The sequence below is a fragment of the Podarcis raffonei genome, chromosome 4, assembly GCF_027172205.1.
Source record: "Podarcis raffonei isolate rPodRaf1 chromosome 4, rPodRaf1.pri, whole genome shotgun sequence".
NCBI classification, from domain to species: domain Eukaryota; kingdom Metazoa; phylum Chordata; class Lepidosauria; order Squamata; family Lacertidae; genus Podarcis; species Podarcis raffonei.
In genome coordinates, this window is record NC_070605.1 from 61,989,391 (window position 1) to 62,012,089 (window position 22,699).

At 38.2% G+C, this 22,699-nt stretch overlaps 1 protein-coding gene across 12 annotated transcripts in view; it reads left to right on the forward strand.

Moving 5' to 3' along the window:
* Positions 1-22,699, forward strand: part of DMD (dystrophin) — a 995,174-nt gene that overhangs the window by 437,516 nt on the left and 534,959 nt on the right. For all 12 annotated transcript variants that reach the window (XR_008330242.1, XR_008330243.1, XR_008330241.1 and 9 more), the window contains 10 exons: positions 2,750-2,905; positions 3,980-4,150; positions 5,744-5,926; positions 6,678-6,812; positions 7,745-7,894; positions 11,213-11,374; positions 15,289-15,399; positions 17,202-17,375; positions 17,500-17,655; positions 22,470-22,640. Coding sequence is in view for 9 of the 12 variants with exons in the window: in XM_053386964.1 (XP_053242939.1) it covers positions 2,750-2,905; positions 3,980-4,150; positions 5,744-5,926; positions 6,678-6,812; positions 7,745-7,894; positions 11,213-11,374; positions 15,289-15,399; positions 17,202-17,375; positions 17,500-17,655; positions 22,470-22,640 (1,569 nt within the window). In the remaining 3 variants the exon portion in view is untranslated. The remainder of the gene's footprint in view (positions 1-2,749; positions 2,906-3,979; positions 4,151-5,743; positions 5,927-6,677; positions 6,813-7,744; positions 7,895-11,212; positions 11,375-15,288; positions 15,400-17,201; positions 17,376-17,499; positions 17,656-22,469; positions 22,641-22,699) is intronic.

Genomic DNA, 22,699 nt, shown 5'->3' on the forward strand with positions numbered 1-22,699 from the left:
ATTCCAAACAGACCTAAAATCAGGTCTGTGACTCTCCACACAGACTCCATTAGCTTGGAGCTGTTTTTCTCTTCAGGAGAGATATCATTAGCACTTCCTTTGTTCTCTGTGGCTTCCAAAGAAAGGCTCAAAGCGATGGCGATTTGCAGTTGAATACCTCACATAAGCACCAAGTGAGAGCTAGCAGAGAACATTCTAAGTTAACTATCAATCCATTTACGCTTAGAGAGCTCTTCCTAGCTTCAATATATTCCTGAATGGAATTTTCCATGTTAAACCCTCAGTAGTTCACATTCAAACACATACAGAGCATATTCAATTTCAACACATTTTCAATTTCAGTGTCAATTAAACAATTATACTTAACAGTCTCATCTTGGTTCCTTCATCTTGTTCCAACTTTCTGCTACCAAATTTTCACCTTTCATTGCTAAGATGACTCAAAAATCAACCATCCATTAAACTTTTGGAATAGCCTTTTAATTCCTGTGTCCTGCTGTAACTAAAGCTTTTTTTGTTGTGAGTATCTACATGCTCGTATCTTCACTCTTAGCCATGGTTTGGCTTGTCAATAAATGCAAATAAATACAAAACTAAATGCAAAGTAGGGGGATTTTTTCTTTGTCGAGGAAGGGAGGTTAGCTCAGGATTTCCAAAGCTAACACCAGTATTTAGACCGCTTAAAGGACGCGGGTGGCGCTGTGGGTTAAAGCCTCAGCGCCTAGGACTTGCTGATCGAAAGGTTGGCGGTTCGAATCCCCGCAGCGGGGTGCGCTCCCGTCGCTCGGTCCCAGCGCCTGCCAACCTAGCAGTTTGAAAGCACCCTCGGGTGCAAGTAGATAAATAGGGACCGCTTATTAGCGGGAAGGTAAACGGTGTTCCATGTGCTGCGCTGACTCGCCAGATGCAGCTTGTCACACTGGCCATGTGACCCGGAAGTGTGTACCTTTACCTTTACCTTTTAGGGGGGGAATCACCATTCATAGTAACTGTAATACAGATGAGTTGACTTGGCTTTTCCCCTTTCCCCCGACAAATAATTCACTTAAAAATAAAATAAAAAATCCTGCCCACATCCTTAGAAATGTCAAGTTTTATATGTGTGCTGTTATTTATCTACCAAATAACTTATCAGCAACCTTCAGTTTGTCAGGGACCTTAATTGAGAGAAGTCAACTGCAGGGTGAAATGTTTACCAGGCCCTCTTTGAAGCCCTTAATAAGTTACATTTTGCTCTGCCAGGCCTTCAGCATTTCACCATTACAATAAGAGAAAGCAATCAAAATATTTCAACTTTTTAAAAAACTTCTGTTCAAATCATCCTAAATAACCTCGCCTCTTTTTGCCAAAGTAAATACTGTTTTTCTAGGGAAATAAAATTTACAAGAAGTAAATTGTTCAAGTTCAGTTTCTCAGTTTTACATTCATAAAACTGTGTGCCATGCTGAGTTTGATAGATAAAATACTTTTGTTTTTCGGGCAAAAGACAGTTTCTGCTAGTATTCTGGATTTCCCTGAGAGGGAGATTATTTTGTTAGCAAGTTAATTTATATTTTGAGTCATTGATCCCTGCTACAGCGGCGTAGCTAGGCGTACGGGCACCCAGGGGGTGGGGCAAGCCACCCACAGGACAAGGCATGCTGGGACAGGACGTGCTGTGTGGACCCAGAACCTGCATGGAGTCCGCTCCTCCCACCACCTCCCCCTCAGTTGCAGGCACCATGCCATCCGAAAAGGCAGCGTGGGACTCACGTCCACCCGCCTCCTCCCCCTCAGCCTCCCTCCAGTTGAGGGGGAGGCGGCAGGTGGGCGAGGGCCCTACACCGTCTTTTTGAAAAGCACAGTGCCTGCAGGAGTCCACCTGCCACCTCCCCCTCAGCTACAGCGTGGCTGAGGTGGCAGGCGGACATGAGCCCCATGCCACCTTTCCGGGCGGCACAGTGCCTGCAAATGTCTGAACCGCTGCATCACTCCCAGGAGAGATACGTGGCTCAGGCACCACGGTAAGTGCTGCCCCTGCAGTAAGTGGTCGCACCCTGCCCCCCACTAGCTACACTAGTGTCCTGCTATAGCATTTATTAAATAAATGTGAGCATACACAATGTATATTTGTATTCCTTTTGTCATATACTTGCTCGAGTTCTGGACTCCTTAACACTGACCACGATCGGGCATGTCTGTCTGGTACCTCTTTGAAGTCCCCAGATTTGTCACCTGTCACCTCACACTCTGATTGCATAGTCTAGTCCCCAGGGGATTTCTTCTGTAAAAAAACTGTCAAGGCCCCTAGTTGCTGTTCTTCACCTTCTGCTCTTTATCAGTTGCATCCTATACATTTCTAGAGTCCTTACAGATGTGGGTGGGTGAAAGGAGATTTTCTTCATACCCTTACCTATCGCCCAGATTAGGACTGCAGCTGTCATATTTTTTAAAAGGCCTATTGTGTCAAAGCAAGATTTCTTATAGTCTTGACAAGTGGTTGCAAATTGATCAAGAAAACAGAGACAGCAGCTTAATTTGGAGAGTCATATTTTGACTTACCGCAGTTTGAAGTTGATTTAAGATCTTGGCTAGTACCATAATTCCCTAGGAAACAATGGTTAACATGCTTGCTGCATGTGTGGATCAACAGGTCACAATATTGTTTAGAATATTACCAAGAATTAAATTTAGTTTAAATTTATTTAATTGAATGCCTATATATTTTGGAGGGTTGTAATGAAATGCGTATCTTTTTTTTATCCTTTAGGCTCTAGTAAATGATATCCAGACAATCCAGCCCAGTTTGAATAGTGTTAATGAGATTGGGAAGAAAATGAAGAACGAAGCAGAGCCAGAGTTTTCTGTGAAAATACAAACTGAACTAAAAGAACTTAATGCTCAGTGGGATCACATTTGCCAACAGGTACTCCATCTCTTGCTATCCCTCTTTTAATTTAATTCCAGATTTCTCTTTGACATAATTTCCCCTGCTCTGTGTGCATAACTACTGAATGTGAGAGGTGGAGCCAGACATTTGTGGTTCACACTAATTAACCTTCTATCTTAGTAAATTTATCTACCATGTCAAAATGCACGCAGGAAAGATAGATTTGAGTGCTAAAGTCTGACAATAATATAATGTATTATAATTGCAAATAGAGAGCTTGACATAAGCTGGAGCAAATAAATAAAATCCAGCAAGGTACGACACCTAATAAATAGTTTTATCTTCACTGGCTTTTGCTTTACTCAAAGTATTTTGTAGCATTCCTCTCAAAAAAATAAGGAGCGATAAAGGAGCATTATGATTCTGAGTTAAACCGCTTGGAACGGCACATTATAACATCTGTCAGTAACAAGCTTCTGTCTGTTACAAACGTCAAATGCCACAAGTTAGACACAGAGAGCAGAAAAGCAATTGTACTGAAAAATGGCAAACATAATGAAATTTTCACTGTGTCATTTTTCAAGACAGAAGGATGTAGGATCTTATATTACTAAATTAGAAAGAGAAAATTTCAGTAGAAAGAAGAAAGAGTGAACTTCATTTCGGATTACTTACCATATAAGATGAGGCATGCTTCACATTTTTCTTACACTTTGCCTACTTGGCAACTTCTTGGCATCTATTGGCGCCATTTGGGAAACAAGACTTGATGCTTCCAGTGTTAGGAGGAGAGGGGATATTAATCAAATCTGCACTGGAGGTTGGGGGAACCTCAAAAACAAAATGAGAGGTGGTGTGGAGACTGGAAGAAAAATTAGTGAAAATTACCTCTCCCTGCCTCTTTTCTCCAGCAGTAGTCTTATCTGGATCCACATTCCCCCAGTGAACAAAAGGCGCCCCTTCATTCACAAGTGGGAAAGTCTAGATTCAACCCTTCTTTAAAATCTGTCTTCCTTAAAATTGAATCTTGTTATGCTAGGCATTTACTTTAATATTCAATTAATGTCTGAACTAGTGTTTACAAGAGGAAATCATGTTGTTTTCTTTAAGGCCTATGCTAAGAAGGCAGCTCTGAAAAGTGGTTTGGATAAGACTGTGAGTCTTCGAAAGGATTTATCAGAGATGCATGAGTGGATTACACAAGCAGAAGAAGAGTACCTTGAGAGAGATTTTGAATATAAAACACCAGATGAATTACAGAAAGCTGTTGAGGAACTGAAGGTAACAAAATACAAAGTGACTTGTTTAATTTGTATCTGATCTTCTTCTTGAAGTTATTGTTACACACAATCTGTTTGTTCATTTGAAAGAGCTGGCTATTTGAGCTTCACTTGAGAACTATTAAATTCGAAGCAATAGGTGGTTTAAAGTAATTTCACTTCAATTTAGCATCTGTTATAAGTTTTTTGACTCATCAAAGAATTGCATTTCTATAAGTTCCCTTCCCCCATGCTTAATTGGATTTAGTGTTGCATTTGTATATGTCCTTATTGTTTGTGGATACCCACATCAAATTCTGCACCTGTTCTCATATGCTTCCATTCTCTTTTCTATGATAATTGCATCAGATGGTATATAATTCTTGGGCTATTATTCCTCTGAATGTAACTTCTCCCAGATGGAATTCAGAAATTGTAGGCACTCATAAATGGGAATAAGAAGGTTGCATTCAGCAACAATTTGTGCTTTCATTTTGCTTTCCCACAACATATAGAACAAGTGACAAGTCCCTGTTAGGCTAACTTATCCCTATAAATTAGAGATGTTACTTAGGAAAATGTTCCTATTGAATATAGATTCATTTCATTCCTTGACTATATTGCGGGTTTTCTCAGTTTTATCTGATATGGATATTAATGCATATTGGCAATAGTACAGCCAGAGCTGTTTGGCACCCTCATTTAGTGTCGTTTTAGATATTGGCAATGTGGGGACTTGTTTCCTTGTCCAGCTCTTTAAACCAGAAGCAAGGACAGCAATAGCTGTAATAAGAGGAATAGCACTGTATTTTGCAATATTTCCTACAAGTTTTACACGGGGTCACTGCAGCAGCACTACAAGTTGCCTTGTAAAGATTCAGGCACCCATGTCAAGGAAAGCCTGCTATGTAGCTGAGGTAAGGCCACAGAAAGATGCACACAGAGTGTGCATGGTATGTGATTATATTACTTAAGACAGCAAAACGAAATGAAAACTCAAAACTATACACCCCATATCAATTACACCTGAGAAACCAAGAACGGGCCATTTCTGCAGTAGCTCCATGTTTGTAGGATGCTCTCTCCAGGAAGGCTTGGCTGGCAGCTTCTTTATACACCTTTAGGCACCAGGCAGAAACGTTTCTCTTCAACCAGGCCTTGGGCTGATTAACCCCAGAGCAGTAGCCACTACCAAATAATGAGGACAGTGAAAAATGGAGCATGCCAGATCTTGAATAGGTGGGGAGGAAGAGGAAGTGGAGGGGGTCTTAATGCTTGCCTTGAAAATATGAGCCTCTACAACAGACATAGGCAAACTCGGCCCTCCAGATGTTTTGGGACTACAGCTCCCATCATCCCTAGCTAACAGGACCAGTGGTCAGGGATGATGGGAGATGTAGTCCCAAAACATCTGGAGGGCCGAGTTTGCCTATGTCTGCTCTACAACATGAATATGGAGCAGTGAAATTTGAGTGGATCATCTTTTTAACTACTGCTTTGTGGCATGGAAAATCAGGCAAATTATATTATGTTCTTTTCAAATAATGCAGTGTTTTTACCCCGGTATTCACTGCTTTATTTTCATTTGGATTATCATACTTTTATGTCTTTTCAGAGAGCAAAAGAAGAGGCAACACAGAAAGATGTGAAAGTGAGGCTTCTCACAGAGTCGGTGAACAATTTTATAGCAAGGGCTCCACCTGCAGCTCATGAGGCCTTAAAAAAGGAACTTGATGTTCTTACTAGGAACTACCAGCGACTCTGCAGCAGGCTAAATGGAAAGTGCAAAACATTGGAGGTCAGTTCCTTCTCCTGGTAACATTAGAGCATTCCAAAGTGTAACAGAAAAGATATCAGCTAATGGACAGTAGTTGTGAATCAATGTTTACCCTCATAAGTCTTTAATATAGCCTACTGCAAGCTGTTTTAGACTACTATTCTTATCAACCCCAACCAGCATGGTTTCCATGTTTATCTTAATCAGAATTGTATTACTTTTTTTGTTTATTACTAAGTGGATTAAAATATATCCTAAAAATTATACCACTTTCCTAGGATTATTAAATATATTCCCATAACTTCATGGTACAGTTTTAAAAAACCCATTATTTTGTTCTTTCTTTCTACTTTAATATACAGTCATACTTGGGTTGAAGTAGCTTCATATTTTCGGGTTGCGCGCTGCAGTGACCCGGATGTAATGGAGCGCATTACTTCCGGGTTTCGCCGCTCACGCATGCGCAGACGGTCAAAATGACGTCACACGCATGCGCAGAAGCGGCGAATCGTGACCCACGCAGACACAGGTTGCGTTCGCTTCTGGATGTGATCGGGGCTCCGGAACAGATTCCATTCGCATCCACTGTAGAATTTTGAAATGACCTGATATTATTTACTTTTTTGTGGCATTTATATACGTAACCCAATAACACATGTCCTGGTAAAACAGCATAACTTATAGGTCTTTTTGTTTGCAAAAAAAATGTTTAAATTTTTTTTCAAGCATATCTGTATTAAAATTCATTTCTTTTTAAAAACTCATTCATCAGGAGGTATGGGCATGTTGGCGTGAATTATTGTTATACTTGGATGTTGAAAACAAATGGTTGAATGAGGTAGAATCAAAACTCAGGGCAACAGAAAATATTCAAGAAGGCACAGAAGAGATCTCAGAAGCACTAGATGTAAGTACTGACGTTCTGGTTAGGAACACGCAGACCTTTCCAATAAAAAGTTTCTATGTTAAATCAAAGTGTAATATTCTTCAATGTGTGCTGTGATCTATGCATCCATATGTATATTTTCCATGAATTGTGTTCCATTAGATTTTCAATTATTATTATCATTGCTATGTACTAAAGGAAGATATGAGCAAACAGGGTTCAGAAAGGCCACAGCATTCTTAGAGTAGAATTGGAGCTGTCAAAAAGAATAATGTAGTCTTCTCAACAAAAACAAAGATGTTTAATTCAAATGCTTTATAAACTTATGCTTTGTCTGGTGCCTGTGAAGCCAGCTTCATATGCCCTCCCATATATACAGACATCCACATCTCTATATAAGCAAATCCAATGGCAATTACTCCCAATTAATCTTGGGTAGGATTGCAGGTTCTTGTACTCTACAATTAGATCCTTACATTTATCACGTTTCCCTCGTTTTGCTGCAGAGATGTCTGACAGACCCAAGGTTTTAATAGAAGCCTTAAAAGGTCTTTTTCAAAGGGCCCAGAATCACTCCAGTTATTAAAAAAACATTGACAATTCTTGTTTTAAAAAATGAAGGAGTAGCATCACAAATTCAATAGTTTCTAGTTACCTAATTTGGTTGATTGTGCTGATGGTCAATTCAGCAAGGTAGCATACATTATAGCCACACTGTTTATTCTGTTGATGTGGTATCTAAGCCTTTGTTAATGTTTGCCTAGTCACATTTCAGATAATTTGTGCCAGAAAATGTTGCAGTGATGAGCTTTATTTTTCTCATGAATACTCTTCTATTTTAATGGAAATGTAAGGTTTATTGCTTCTTTTATTTTAACAAGAGCTTTGAAGGCTCCTTTGTTTGGTGTAAGGGGAATGGCAAAAACAAGTAATACAGTTTATGGATGTTTCAGTCTCTGGGAACATTAATGCAACACCCAGAAGATAACCGCAATCAGATTCGTGAGTTGGCACAGACCTTAACTGATGGTGGAGTTCTGGATGAACTGATCAATGAAAAACTGGAGAAGTTCAATACTCGGTGGGAAGAGCTACAACAAGAGGTACATTTTAAGAAATAATTTCCTTCCCCCATACTTTTCTCTTAAACACTGTGTTTAACAGGAGAGCTGAAAGGTAAAGTTACCTGTCTTACAAAATACTGTGTTGTAAAGATGCGGACAACAGTGTTGACGCAAGAAGAAACCAACAAAAGTTGTGACAGCTTTGGAAGGGAGCGATTAACAGATGCAGCTCTCTGTGTATGTTTTTTGTGTCTTTTTATATGTGTATAAGAGGGTCTACCTGGTATCAGTTTTTCTAGAAAATCTACACACATGTCGTCGTCTTCTTCTTCTTCTTCTTCTTCTTCTTCTTCTTCAGCGATCACTCATAGCCGAGTAAGATTGTCTTCCATAAACAAGGTTTTAACCATGAGTCCGTAAGTGACTGTGGAGGCCAATTCTGGACCCACACCCAAAGCTCTCAAGTAGGCAAGAAAGACACTTTTCTAGTTTAAGAGTGAATGGTCAGTTCCTTTAAATTTGGCAGCCCCGTTTCATGATGAAGACAGGGCAGAATAGCGTAGCTTAGATGTAAACCTGATGTATCCCCAGTGACAGGGGTGGCATTTTGGTACCTGTGCTGAAACGGGAATTGCCACATCCTGCCTTCCCATCCACCCCCGCCACCATTTCTGCCACTGGGGTGTTCCGCAATGCATAGGTGCTTGTCTTCTCTGCCTGGGGACGGGTAATACGAGTGGCAGTGCTACATGCCAGAATGCCTCCCTCTTTGTGAGAGGGAAGACCTTCAGCTGGTAGCAGGAGCAGTGGGAGGACAGAGCTCCGTCTCTTGCACTTCTGCCTCCTTAAGGAGGGTGCTTCACCCTGCCTCGTGGGCATGCCAACTCTGCCCCATAGGACTTTATATAATTTAAATGGGCCTTAAAGACTCAATCCGTGTTGTATAAATAGTGCTGTATATATATATATATATAGGTGTACATTGCTTTGTAAACTATGTTGGGATGAATATATCTTGAAAAGTCTGTAAGTTTGTTAAATTAAATAAATGGAAATAAATTCAATAAATAGAAAACAAAAGAAATGGAACATTAACATGAAAACAAATGGAAAAACAAATTATTTTCCCTTGTGAACCTCACTTTAGAAGGCAGCAAAATTTATTTGGAATAAAAACAAAACAAAAGAGGAATCCTAAAACCCAATGCACTATAAGATGTCTAATAAAATAAATCAGCAGTTTAAGAACACTTGAAGTACAGAACCAGCACGGAACTAAGAAAAAATAATACTTTCTTAGCTAGCATTTCCATATACCTGCTTAATGCCCTTGACTGCCCCCTCCCCCTGCCCAAGGAAATATTGTCTGCACACAGCACTGCTGTAAAGGTAGGCAACAGCAAACAAGGGGATAGCAGAAAGGGGGGGGGCAAAGAAAGCATGGGATAGAAAGTGTTTTATACCCATTTTCTGCCCAACCAACCAGATTGCACAGAAAGCAATAGTTCTTTGACAACCTGAGCTGTGAATTGTTTATGTTCAGGGGGTGGGGGGTTGGAATGTAAGGAGGCTGACCTCAAAGGTAGTGAATGTGGAAAGATAAATATTTGTAATTTTCAGGCAGGTCACAGAAGACTTAAATGAGAACATCAAATTCCCAAGAGCCAAAGCACCAAGTTTAATTTACTAATCTTCCCCCTTATTTTTGAACACCCAAATCCCTCCAGTTCCACATAACCCTCCTAATAATCAGTTAGCATAACACAGGACATTGATAAACCCTCATCACAATTCTTACCCCCAAAGGCTCTCCTCTCTGATGCCAGCCAACAATCCACATGATCACTCTCTGTCTTAATTAGCATTAACAAAGGAGTTGGCCAGCTCCTGACACTTGTGCGACTGCTGCATGCTTCTGTGACCAGTGTGTTGCCTCATTGTGGATAAAGCTGGCAGGAATCAAAAACACTGGTAATTAAATATTCTCCCTTTGAAAAACACCCTCATTATTACAACACCCTCATTAAAATGTAAAATGATATATATTCATTGAGTCATATATCCTTTTTCTGTGGTGTATTGATTGGAAGGTTACAAAGGAACTAGATGGGTTTTTAGTACCTTATACACTGTGGATGTATGACAGAACATTTGAAGTGGCTGAGGTAATCCTGTCCTGTGTCCCAGGATATAAGAAAGATATAAAAGTGAGCTTTCATAACACCATTGCCACTGAAATCCATGTTTGTTTTATAACGTGCACAGCAATTTGTTCCTATGTATGTGAAGACATATTCACTACATTCCATTATGTACCGTCAAAGGAAAAGAAATGACGAAGGACGTTCAGCTGTTCCCTGTTGGTGAATGCTTTTATAAAATAGTTTTTTTCATAACATTACTTTGGAGTCCTTGACCTCAAGGTTACACTTCATATGGCCTTGGAAATATAACTGGTAACTCTGATGTGTAGTGTGACTTGACCTCCAGGTTTATTGAGTGAATAGAAATGTTAGGTTTATAGCCTATTAAAAGAATGAATAATGCAGAGTCAATGCAGATAAAACTAAATTATGAGAAGGCAGAATATGAAAGAAGGTGAAAAACTAAGCTGAAAATCGCATGTGTCATCATCTTAAACTATTAAGTATGAAAAGAGGGGCAAAGGGAAATGTAAAACCAAAGAAGGTCTTAGTAACCATATTGCGGGGTTTCGCTAATGTCATAGGGCAGGCTTAAAGTAATGTGACTTGCTATAGTAGTAATAGGAACAGTCTGACTCTTTCTTTCCCCAGTTTTTGTAACATTTTGCTGAATGCGGTACCATTAAGAAATATTGTAATAAGGTGAGGAGTGAACCATAAAGAGACAAGACAAAACTTAAGAGTTCTAATCATTCCTGGTAGTACTACCATTTAATCCAGGCTCTAAGAAACTATTTATATCCTATGTGAGAGTTTGTTTTATAAACAGCACTTTCATCCCTCTCACTTGTTGCAGTGGATTATCTGTAAGTGGACTATGATGACGGCAACTATGTTCTGACCAAAGGAAATCTCCTGACATATATAATGAGATCAGGAGCTGCCCGAGGCTTCAGAATGAACAAAACTATCTAATGGCAGGACTTAGTTTTGCAGTCTTCTACTCACTATAGAATTCCTCACTATTTGGTTTGGTTATTTAGGGAATTTTGACTTTTTGTGGTTATTTATTTAAAAAACAAAATGGCTGGCAAAAAAAGACGAAATTTATCTTACAAAAAGGTGGTTGTGTATCAGTATGAAATTCCTGTGTGTTTTTAACAGCATTAAAGAAAAATTGAATGGCTAATACTCTTTTCCCTTTATTTTTCAGGCTGTGAGGAGACAAAAGGTTCTTGAACAAAGTATCCACTCTGCACAAGAGATTGACAAAACCCTTCAGTTAATTCAAGAGTCTCTTGCTTTCATTGATCGACAGTTAACTGGTTATATTGCCGACAGAATTGATGCAGCACAAGTACCTCAAGAAGCACAGGTGAGCCTTGTGGACTTTAGTTTAAATAGCTTTATCATTCAAGTGGTCAGTATGATTCCTTTAATTTGGTTGGCTTTTTCCTCAAAGATGATGATTTCTAGAATTTTCAGCAGCTGGGGTTAGGAAGCATAATTTGCAACCCATTTCTTGCAAAACTACTTACTGGAATACAGATGTGCATAGTAATATCATCTTTAAAAGGTCACATTTATTTTGCAGCAAATTCCTGTTTTTAAATTTATTTTATCTGTCCTTATGCTGATAGAAAATTATTATATGACACTAATTTAAACTCATTAAATGTTTGTGAAGGTTGTGCTGTAACCTTGAAGGAACAACATGAATACTGTAACTCCCTATAGTGCTATTTTTATCATGCCATAAATGACTCATCATCTTTACTACTTTTACTTAACTTCTTAGTAAAGCAGATTAGATATCCCATAAATAGTTATTGAGTTATGCAATCATTGATACTGCATAGTTACATGCTTGTACAATCCTATATAGTCTACTCAGAAGTAATCCCCATTGAATTCAGTGGGATTTACTCCCAGGAAACTGTATAGGATTGGAGCCATAATCTCATATAAAATGAAATAAATTAAAGAATATTGCCACATCCTTCCTTCCTTAGCTTTGTGTCTGTCAATATTTGCTTCACATTTTAAGAACATTTCTGAAGTACATATCTTTCATTAATTGTATTTGTAAGAAAGGATACTTTAGCCAAAATGAAACACAGATTTCTGGAATTGGGTGGACTATATTAGAAGAATTTTAAGATTAATGCACAGTTTATATTTTGAATTTAAAAAACCCTTCCCTTATGTGAAAATGGTGGCTTTCAGACATCAATAATGATTGTACTGCAAAACATAATTTGTTGTGATTTTCAAGGAAGTCTTACAAGGACTTTGATAAGCAGATGTGACCAAGTTAATAAATCTGTTCTAACTCAATCCCATATTGGGGTGGGGATGCAGGTATGTTATAAGATCAGTCCGCATTTAATGCAGCAGTTATTTTCCTCAAACAATTATATTCTTCACTTAAAAAAAAATAATTTCCTAAGGATGCATCAATGATCATTTGAACAATTCCCTAATATTTCCTGGGCTCCATAACCACTATACTATTGATTAGGATAAATTCAGGGTTTTTTTTGCTAAAGATTTATGTTGACAGTGGGTTCTATTGTTTCCTGTTGGACATCATATTCACCTAGGGGCTATGGTTTGAAGTGCAGTCATCATAAAATACAATCTCTGTCTTCCTTTTTTACTTAAAGTACCTTTCAGTTTATCTGAAGCAACAAAATAATAAATTGGGGGGGAAGTAAAACCTGCCACATGAAACCACTTTAAATCCCTTGAAAACTGCAGATATTATAGAAGTAGTCTTAATATTTTATGTGGGCTAATTTCTTAAGGTTAAGCAATCTTATGGCAGAGAAAGTGATTTTTCTAATTATAGAAAAGGAGTCACAACTTGGTAATGAAATAAAATATATTGCTAACTTGAAATCAAGATGACGTGGAAGGCAATGGATATGACAGACATAAAGACAGAACCTTAGGTTTGATTTAAAAACTAGTCAACTATTGGGAAAATACAAATCTGCCGTGTACCAAGGCAGCTTAGCTCAACATTGTCTGCACTGACTGGCGATACAACCATCTTTACCACCTTTTTGTCTGCAATGCATGTGCTCTACCTGGACCGTACTCTAAATAAATAAAAAAATAAATTAACTTTATATACATTAATTGGTGAACCATTTTCAATATGCTTGTGTCCTTTCCCCCCGGAAGCATAATGTCAAATTTTATTAATTCTCTTTACATTTTGTAAATGCATTACAGCCATAACAGCAATAAAATAGTGCCTCTCTGTCTCCTCTTCTCTATAGCATGTTAGATAGTTTGCATCTTTCCTTATCAGCAGCCTTATTATGCATACATAAAATATTCTAATGGGTGGGTTATTCCATACCATTTGTGGGCTTCTTTTGTCCATCTCTGATAAACCAACTGTGCTTGTGTTTAATCACAGTAGCTAGACTTGTCCAATTTCTAGAAGCTTTATTTTATTTTGAACATACATGAAAATATGTGTGTGTACTAATAATTCATATGCATCTGATTAACTGACTGATTGGAAACTTGATAATACTTTATTATACAACGTCAAGTATGAATTGTCAACTGGCAATCACATGGGCTAAATCTGCCTCCTGAAGTGTGCACCCCCCTCTTTTCATTACAAACCCTGTTAATTTCTCCTAGAGGTTGACCGAAAAGGGTGCAAGAAGGAGACTTTTCTTCCTTCTACTTTTCTAACCCCATACCCACCCCTTTTATCTTCTATTTCCCATTTTGGTAATGGACAAGAGTGAAAGAAGAGGAAGAGTCACATAGAGGCTTTATATCACTATATTCCACCCCTTTTTAAGCATGTTGAGTAGAAGACCAAGAAGAATTTATCTATGTATCTGTATGCCAGAATGTGTCCACCTAGGCAATAGATCTCTAGATTGCTAATGCTGCACCTTCAGGCGAGGCAACCTGTTTTAAATGAGACACCAGGCGCATGGAGCACTGCATGGGTAGGTTTTTCTTACATGCCCAGCTTCATGTTTAAATCAAACCTTTGACTCTACCTTGCCCCATCACTCCAAGATCAAGGTGGAGAAGAAAGGGACATGCAAAAGAGACTGTTGTCTTCTATGTGAACTCCTTGGTGTATCTGTCCTCTCCTTCCATAAATATCTCAATAAATAATGTTGGGCAGAGTGTGCTGCAAGATTGGGAGTGTCCCCATGTACTTGTCAGACTCCTCTCTGCATTCATGTTAACTGCTGGTGGATAAAGTCTCCTACGTAGTAAATGAGCATATGAGGAAAAAGCCAAATTGCATACAGTTTCTTGCTTTTACCACATCTGTTCATTTTCCGTTAACAAAAATACTATTTGTAACATTAATGGAATTACAGACTTTATGTTCTTGGACAGAAGATATATCCAGCTTTAGCCTTGTACTTCTAGGGAATAGAGAGAAGTGAATGGCTGATTTGATTAAAATGTGGTCTAGGTAAAACCTTCTGACAGATTTTCCTCCCACTTTTTGCAGTAATGGTCCCTAATATTCATCTTGATGAGAAAGAAAGCTGCCAGATATTTTCTGGTATAGCTGTTCTCTCTGGTAATTGTTTAGCAGTTCATCCACTAGCAGATATTCATTTCCAACAATTTCCTCATAAATTAGTTTGAATTGGTCTAAATTAGCTCATTTCAGTGTGTAGGATATGAATTGTTTTGTGTGACATTGCATTGGTCAGTATTGTGCAAGACATTTGGTTTCTTCTTATGAGCCTACTCTATCATGAGGTGTAAAGGGTTGAAATTTGCATTGGAGTAATTTCACCAATCGCTGGTTCTTGTTGGAAATAACAGACAAAAATACTTGCTGGAAAAATCACTAAGATTATTACATTTCATATACTTGCTTCAGAGTGGTGTTGGGTATTTATCACGTTTTTTAAAAAACTTATTTTTAAAAAAACAATTATTCTACTATAAAGTCCCCTTTTTGTTCACATTTAATTGTTTCTATAGTTATATTTAGTTTTCATAGGGATGAGAATTGTAACCCTGATGAAGAAGCCTTTAGTATGTACATACAATGCAATTTAATTGTTATAGAACAAAGTTATACTTTTTTGTTTTATGTCCAAGTGGGCATAAGAGATACTATCATTTTAAAGCAATAAGAAGAATATACCAAGTAGAGCACAAGACAGTGTCACAATCTTAGTAATTTCATATGATTTATTCCAGAGCCTGGATCTTATATATTTCCCTGTCAAAATAATCTACTTTGATTTTAAACACATCTTTTTTTCCACCAAACAGAAAATTCAATCAGAGTTGACAAGCCATGAGATTAGTTTGGATGAAATGAAAAAACGGAACCGGGGTAAGGATGCCACCAAAAGGATATTCTCCCAAATCGATACTGCACAGGTTTGTAAAATTGGCTTTCTTTTACATACGTAGTTCGAATCCCTTCTTTAAAATACACAAAACAAAATAAGCAATCATTGATTACATGTGAAACAGCTATACTTTCTATCCACAGGGTGGTGGGAGTTTTTTTGTGTGTGGGGAGAAAGTCCTGCTTGCTTAGCTTATAACATTATTATTTGATTTACAATGAGACCAAGGAAAAACCAGCATCTATATAAAAATGTGTAGGGTTGAAGTGCCTTGTTTCAGGGAATTCAGAACGGATGCTTTTGTTAATGCAAAATATACATTTTTGAAAAACCTCTTCATGTTATTTTCATCTTCACAAATACCCTTCTGTCACAAAAATAAATTCTTTGGTCAGAATTTTTTTAGCTGTGAGGCCAGATCAGCAATCCCAAGAGAGTTTTAAACTTGCTGTTTGCCTGAAGAGCATGCCTGATGGCAAACATTTTTTGAAGTAGACAATGATATTAAAGAGCAGGTTCTAAAAAGACATGGCAGTCAGATGTTTCAAAAATAAGAATATAAGAAGATCCTGCTGGATCATCTAGTCTACCATCCTGTTTTCACTGGGGCAATCAAGTTGCCCGTGGGAAACCTGCAAGCAGGACCTGAGCATAACAGCAACCCCCCCCCCGCCGCCCCCATTTTCCAGCAAATGGTATTCAGAAGCATTACTGCCTCTGACTGTGGAGGCAAAGCATAGTTATAATGGCTAGTGGCCATTAGTAGCCTTATCCTCCATGAATTAGTCCAATTCACTTTTAAAGCTATCTAGTTAGTGGCCACCACTGTCTCCTGTGGGAGGGAGTTCCAAAGTTTAACTATGCACAGCATGGAACATTTCACAGACCTTGTGCAAGCCAGCTGATTCACCATGAGCATTTTTATATTTACCCCAACCTTCAGGTTTGGAAAAAAGAAAACTAACAAAACCATACTTTTATGGAATGCCACATTAACTTTTTCAATTTTTTTGCCAGTGGTTAAAGGTGATAACTCATATTTACTATTTTGGTTCTTATCTGCTCTGTCAAGCTTACTGTAATATAGTGCAGTGGGTGGCGATTCCTGTTAAAAAGAAAATAATGCTGTTCATGTGCATGTTACCATTGGATTCTTTCTATCCAAAATGCATGCACTGTGTATAAATAACTTATATTGCCTAATAATAATAATAATAAATTTTATTTATACCCTGCCCATCTGGTTGGGTTTCCCCAGCTACTCTGGGCTGCTTATTGAAATTGAAATACTTTATTGTCACTTGTACAACTTGTATACAGTGAGATTACACGAGCACCCCCCCACTCAGCTCTCTTAGTCATCATTCCCCTCGTTTACTGACGCCTACCCACCACATATAGCACATAAAAAATTATAAAACATTAGACATTTTAAATTTCCCAAAACAGGGTGCCTGAATATGACCTGAAACTAATAATACACTTGCAGACTAAATATTCAAAGGAAATGCAACTCAATATTACAACCTATTTGATCGTTTGTGTGAAATGACCTAGCAAGTAGCATTCTTTAAATTCTTGGGAACTTGCTATCAATCCGAAGGAAGCTGCACAGGAGGGCACAGTGTAATTGTTTGCTAAGCTGCCTAGACATGCTTTCAAAAGAAAAATAAAGGAAATATCCAAGTTTCTCCTCAGTATGTAGAAGCAGGACTGCTCTGTCCCTTATTTTAAAAGTCTTCATAAAATCATGACCGTGACTGTATTAGCATAATTACTTAATCTGCATACTTTGCACCCCTCTCCTTTCATCTCATATATTATTTTCAGAAAAAGCTACAAGATGTCTTCATGAAGTTTCGCTTGTTCCAAAAGCCAGCCAATTTTGAGCAGCGCTTACAGGAATGTAAAATAATTTTAGATGAAGTGAAATCGCAAGTGCCGAAGTTGGAGTTGAGGAGTGTTGAGCAGGAAGCAGTGCAATCCCAGCTTGATCATTGTATGGTGAGTATTTCCGATGCAATAATAGTTCACATGTAAGGCAACTTATTGGACTATACCTATGACATTTTGCAAAAATCAGTGTAATTTCAGTGAAATTAAACATTTCCCTTTCTGTGTTGGCTAGAAATTGTATAAAACTCTTAGTGAAGTGAAATCTGAAGTGGAAACCGTCATAAAAACTGGGCGTCAGATTGTGCAAAAACAGCAAACGGAGAACCCAAAAGAACTGGATGAAAGGCTAACAGCTTTGAAATTACAATATAATGATTTGGGTGCCAAGGTATGTTCTATGCTTTTCAGTGCTAAAGTCTGCCTCTCAGTTGTAAAGCGAACTATATCTCTTCCATTTTGTTGCAATTTATTTTATTTTCCTCTCTTAAATTGATTTTATTTGTCTTTCCTTTCTCAGTGAGAAAAAGATTCTCTTAACTGACTATTCAGAGCAGCCCAATTATATATTGAAATAATGTAACTAAACAATATCATTTCTACTAGGGTTGAATCTTAAATGAAATTCATTACATCCCTTTGACATAACTAGTAGCTAGATTTTTTTTATTTCTGTCCAAATTTATTTTTCAAATTCAATTGGAAGAAAACGGGGAACACGTTTAGCCTTAAATATATGTAAGCGCAACAGATAATAACAGTGCTTTATTATATACTGTGTAAAGATAGGATAAACATGCATCCTCCAAAAAGATATTTGACTCATATGTGAACCAATATTCTGTTTTTTTATATTATGTGACATTTCTAAGTGTAGCATTAGATATATGGAACACTGGCCTTCATATTCAGAATGATGGTTTTCAAGAGAACTTGAAAATACTTGATACTTTCTATTAAAAAATATGTAAATACAGGTTTTGCCCCTATGGCCTACAGTCAAGAAAACAGTAGAATAGGAAAACGCAAAATTAATTAGCACATGCCAATGTGACATATGCCATTTTAAATGAGGATTTTAATGCGCCAGTGAAAAGAGCCTCATGGATAGAACAACAAGTGAAAATGAGTAGAGTATGTGTGTAACCTTTGGTTTGCATAGGAGAAAGTTATTGGAGGGGTGAAGACAGTATAAGCAGTCATAGGAAGAGGGAATGGTGTGTATTTTCACTGCTGCATCATTTATAAATCTACTTAATCCTTCCCACTCTGTTAGGTTTTTAGTCTAAAAACAATCACCCTGAAATGCTTTTTCACCTGTGGAAGATGCAGGGAAGATACGAAGAACCTGTGTATGTTTTCCCTTAGGTGAAAAAGCATCCTGGACAGGGTCATTTCAACCTGATAAATGACTTCAGAAGAAAGCAGCCTTTTACCATCAGCCCTTCCTCCAACCAAATTCTAAACTAATCCTGCTTTAAATCAATCAATCAATCAATCATGTAATGTGTACTTTGATTCAACTGTTGTGAGATGAAATGGTAAACGGAGTTAACTGTGTAAAAAAGAAAGACCTTAAGATGGCAGTATTTCCTACATTTCTTTTATAACATGTAAATCAAAAATGGGGAAATAAAGTGATATTACCCATTATAGTGTACATCGGTCAGGCCATCTAACTAAAGAAATTCAAACGCACTATGGGGTTAAACAAGGATGTGTCCTCGCACCAACGCTATTTAATTTTTATATCAACTCTCTAGCAGTAAATATGGCAAAAGAAAATGCCCACCCTCCCAATCTGGCAGGTATGCCCCTCCCGGTGCTTCTGTATGCGGACGACGCAGTCCTACTCTCCTTTTCCTGCGTTGGCTTGAGGAAGCTTTTGAGATCACTTGCTGACTATTGTCAAGCGGAACAACTATCAATAAATTACAGCAAATCTAAAATTATGGTGTTTTCAAAGAAAAGAAGGAAACACATATGGAGAATTAATGGTCAACCTATTGACCAGGTAGCAACTTTCAAATACCTGGGAATAACTTTTCAGGAAAGGGTCTCGTGGCACCAACAGATGAAAAACGCCATTGCCAATGCAGGAAGGGCCAATAAAGCCCTTACAAGATTTTTTCACGGGAAAGGGGGTAAATACGTTCCGGCGGCCTCCCAGGTTTTTGCTGCAAAAATACTCCCACAACTCACTTATGGATCCCAGGTTTGCAGTTTTAAAAATTTTGCGCCTATGGAGGCATTTCAAACAAAATTCTATCGGTGTTTATTGGGGATCCCCCCCTGTGTATCTAATATAGCTGTCCGCTTAGAAGTTGGACAACCACCCGTTAACGCGCGGTTGTGGATTCTAAAGATACACTACTGGTTAAAACTTATTTTTTTCCCGGCCGGTTTGGCTCCTTTAACACTCTTAGACACCTTTCATTCTACCTGGAAAGCTTCCCTGTTTGAAAAGATAAGAAGCTTGGGATTCTCCCCACAGATCTTGATAGCGGCAGGATATGAGAGAGCCAGAAGTCAAGTCTTCAACGCATTAGGGACATAGAACTGCAATGTCATATGGGCAAAATGGATAAATATGCCACAATTAGAGACTTTGGGAGAGGGTTCTCACCCGCAAATTATCTGGCTGATTTACAAATACCTAAGTACAGACACTCCTTTACCCTGGCCAGATTTAACGTTCTGCCCTCTGCCCTGCTGCTAGGCAGATATGAGGGCAAACCATATGAGTCACGTGTTTGCCCATGTGGCTCATCGGAAGTGGAAACAAATCTGCATGTATTGCTGCACTGTAGTTACTACGAGGACCTACGCCTGACCTTTATTGCCCCAGTTCTACAAAAGCTTAAAAATGAATCAGAACTCCAACGTATGAGAGCCTTGGTAGAAGATAAGGTCCCTGAAATTACGATCAATGTTGCCAAATTCTGTGTAGCCGCTATTAGGCGCAGGAAACAAGAGCTTTCCAATGCCAATATGCAGGCGAAGGCAAATACTTAATTTTATTTACGCTGTCTAATTTTAAATTGCTGTTATGGCCTAATCTGTATTGAAATTGTCCTTTGTTTTTTCCAGTGTTATGCTGTGCTGACTAGCTGTACGAGTTAATCTGGTCTGTGACCGTTTTTAATAAATTTGATTTGATTTGAGTGTACATCCAACCATACCATTTTTCTGAAACTCTCCTAGTTGAAATAAGGGGTGGGGAGCAGCTATATATATGCTTCACCTGTCATTATTTCTCTAAACTCAACGAAGCGCCACTCGTATATAGTTTTGTATGCTCTTAACTATTTCAAAATTTACATTTCTAGAAATAAACAGTCCCATTAGAATTCAAATGGTCCCTTTGTTCTAAAAGCAAAACAACCAAGATGGACTGTGGCTGCAATCTTATATACTGAATGAAGCACTGAGCTCCGTTGAATCCAGCAAACTTACTTCCGAGTGAAATATACAAGAGGTTGCATTCCTAGTACTATGCAAAAGACACCAGCTTTCCCCCTCTAATAAATAGCGTGGAAATGTTAAACTTCAACTATCAACAGCTTTTTGCATTAACTGTGCATATATGAAAAAGAAAGGGGAAATAAGCTCAGTAGTAGTTAAACACATACTGAAAGTTGCATCAAAAGTATTTACATAGTACAATTTTTCATGTCATAAGTGTAAGCCCATGGATCAGAAATTCCCAAGGGTGCTAACAACAAGCTACTGAGGCTAAAGGGGAGGCGATTATTTATTTGTCTTTTTGCATTGCTTTTAATCTGTTAAATGCAGAGGGCTCTTTTGAACCTATCTCAATCACCTTACCCTCCAAAAAGGGAGATTTGCAACTGTGTGGTAGTTATTAAGTACTTCTAGGTGCAAGGAGGGACTTTTGAGAAGGGGCCTAACCACTACCACCTTCTGAATGGTCAGGAGTACCTGACTCCCTGGACCCACACGGTAACTTCCTCCAGGATAGCTTTTATTAGGTGTGATGGGTAAACGTCAAAAGAGCAGGTGTTGGGCCTGTGATATGAACCTGTCATTCAGTTTATATGGGTGGAAGCTTCTTTGAATGGAATGAAAATGGAACTAAGCCATTGTCTCATGTCCAAAGTCCGTTTTGGGTGGCCTAATCCAGCCCGCCGGTCAATTTAATCTGGCCCCCGTGGCAGTATATGTCCTGAGGTAAAATCCTAAAAGCTCAACAACTTCAATCCTAAAAAAACTTTGGTCAGCCCTCATGCATGTTCACTTCATCAAATCTGGCCCTCTTTGAAAAAAAGTTTGGGCACCCCTGACAATGAAGTATGAAGTTAAACTAAAAGAGAATTCAGGTGGGTATGATAATACTGAAGTAGTAACTGCATAGCAAAAAAAATTTCATTTTCATTATAATTTCTGATAACAAATTGTGTTTGAAGAGTTGCCGCTTTGATTGCTTCTCTTCAGCATTGATTCATCATTCTTGGTGTCTGCTGCAAGATAAGCTCTTCCTTATGCTGTAGCTGGAGCATCATCCATCAGTTGCTTCAGACTATTACTAGGTTTCTGTTGCTCTGTCTATTTTTTGATTCTGTTCTTAAGTCTATATTTTTGCACATCACTTAAAGATGTTAAATATTGTGGTTTAAAATTCCTTTAAAGAAAATAAAAATAAAATGAATAAGACGGGAGTTGCCGGTCGAGCTGGATGAAAACAACTTTTATTGAATCAATAAATTCTGAAGGTTGGCGTTAATAGGACATAAAACATGACTGCAGTGTACTTAAATATGCATAAAGAGCACCAAGTTAAAGCATACTTTTAATCTTCATTTTGTTTCTTTTATTGAAGCTAACTTTGTAAATTATAATTAATCTAGCCATTCTGTTTTTGTTTCAGTGTGAAGTGGTTGGTTTGCTTTATGCAGAATGCCGATCTAGTACTGACAAAAGAATGTCGTCTAAAGTGTAATGAAAAAGGCTAACATTCTGGGTGTATTCTTGTCATATGTTTGCTATAAAAAAGATTTAGCATTTCTGGGAACTGTAGGTGTGAAACAGAGAGTAGATGACCTCTACAATCATGGGGACTTGATGGTGGAATCTTTTGACCAGGAGAAAAACTACTGCCAGAAATATGAGCATCCGTCTCAGTAGCACTTAAGGTGGTGAAGCATTTAGAGGTTTGGCTCTTCATTCCTCCTCCCCCTTCTGCAGGTGACTGAAAAAAAGCAAGAGCTAGAGAAATGTTTGAAATTATCTCGGAAACTGAGAAAGGAAATGAATGCTCTGACAGAATGGCTGGCAGTGACAGATTCAGAACTGACAAAGAGATCAGCAGTAGAAGGCATGCCTATCAATTTAGATGCTGAAGTCGCCTGGAGCAAGGTAATAATATATATTTTCTTTCCTTGTAAACTCACATATGTTTGTCTGGAGTTATCTCA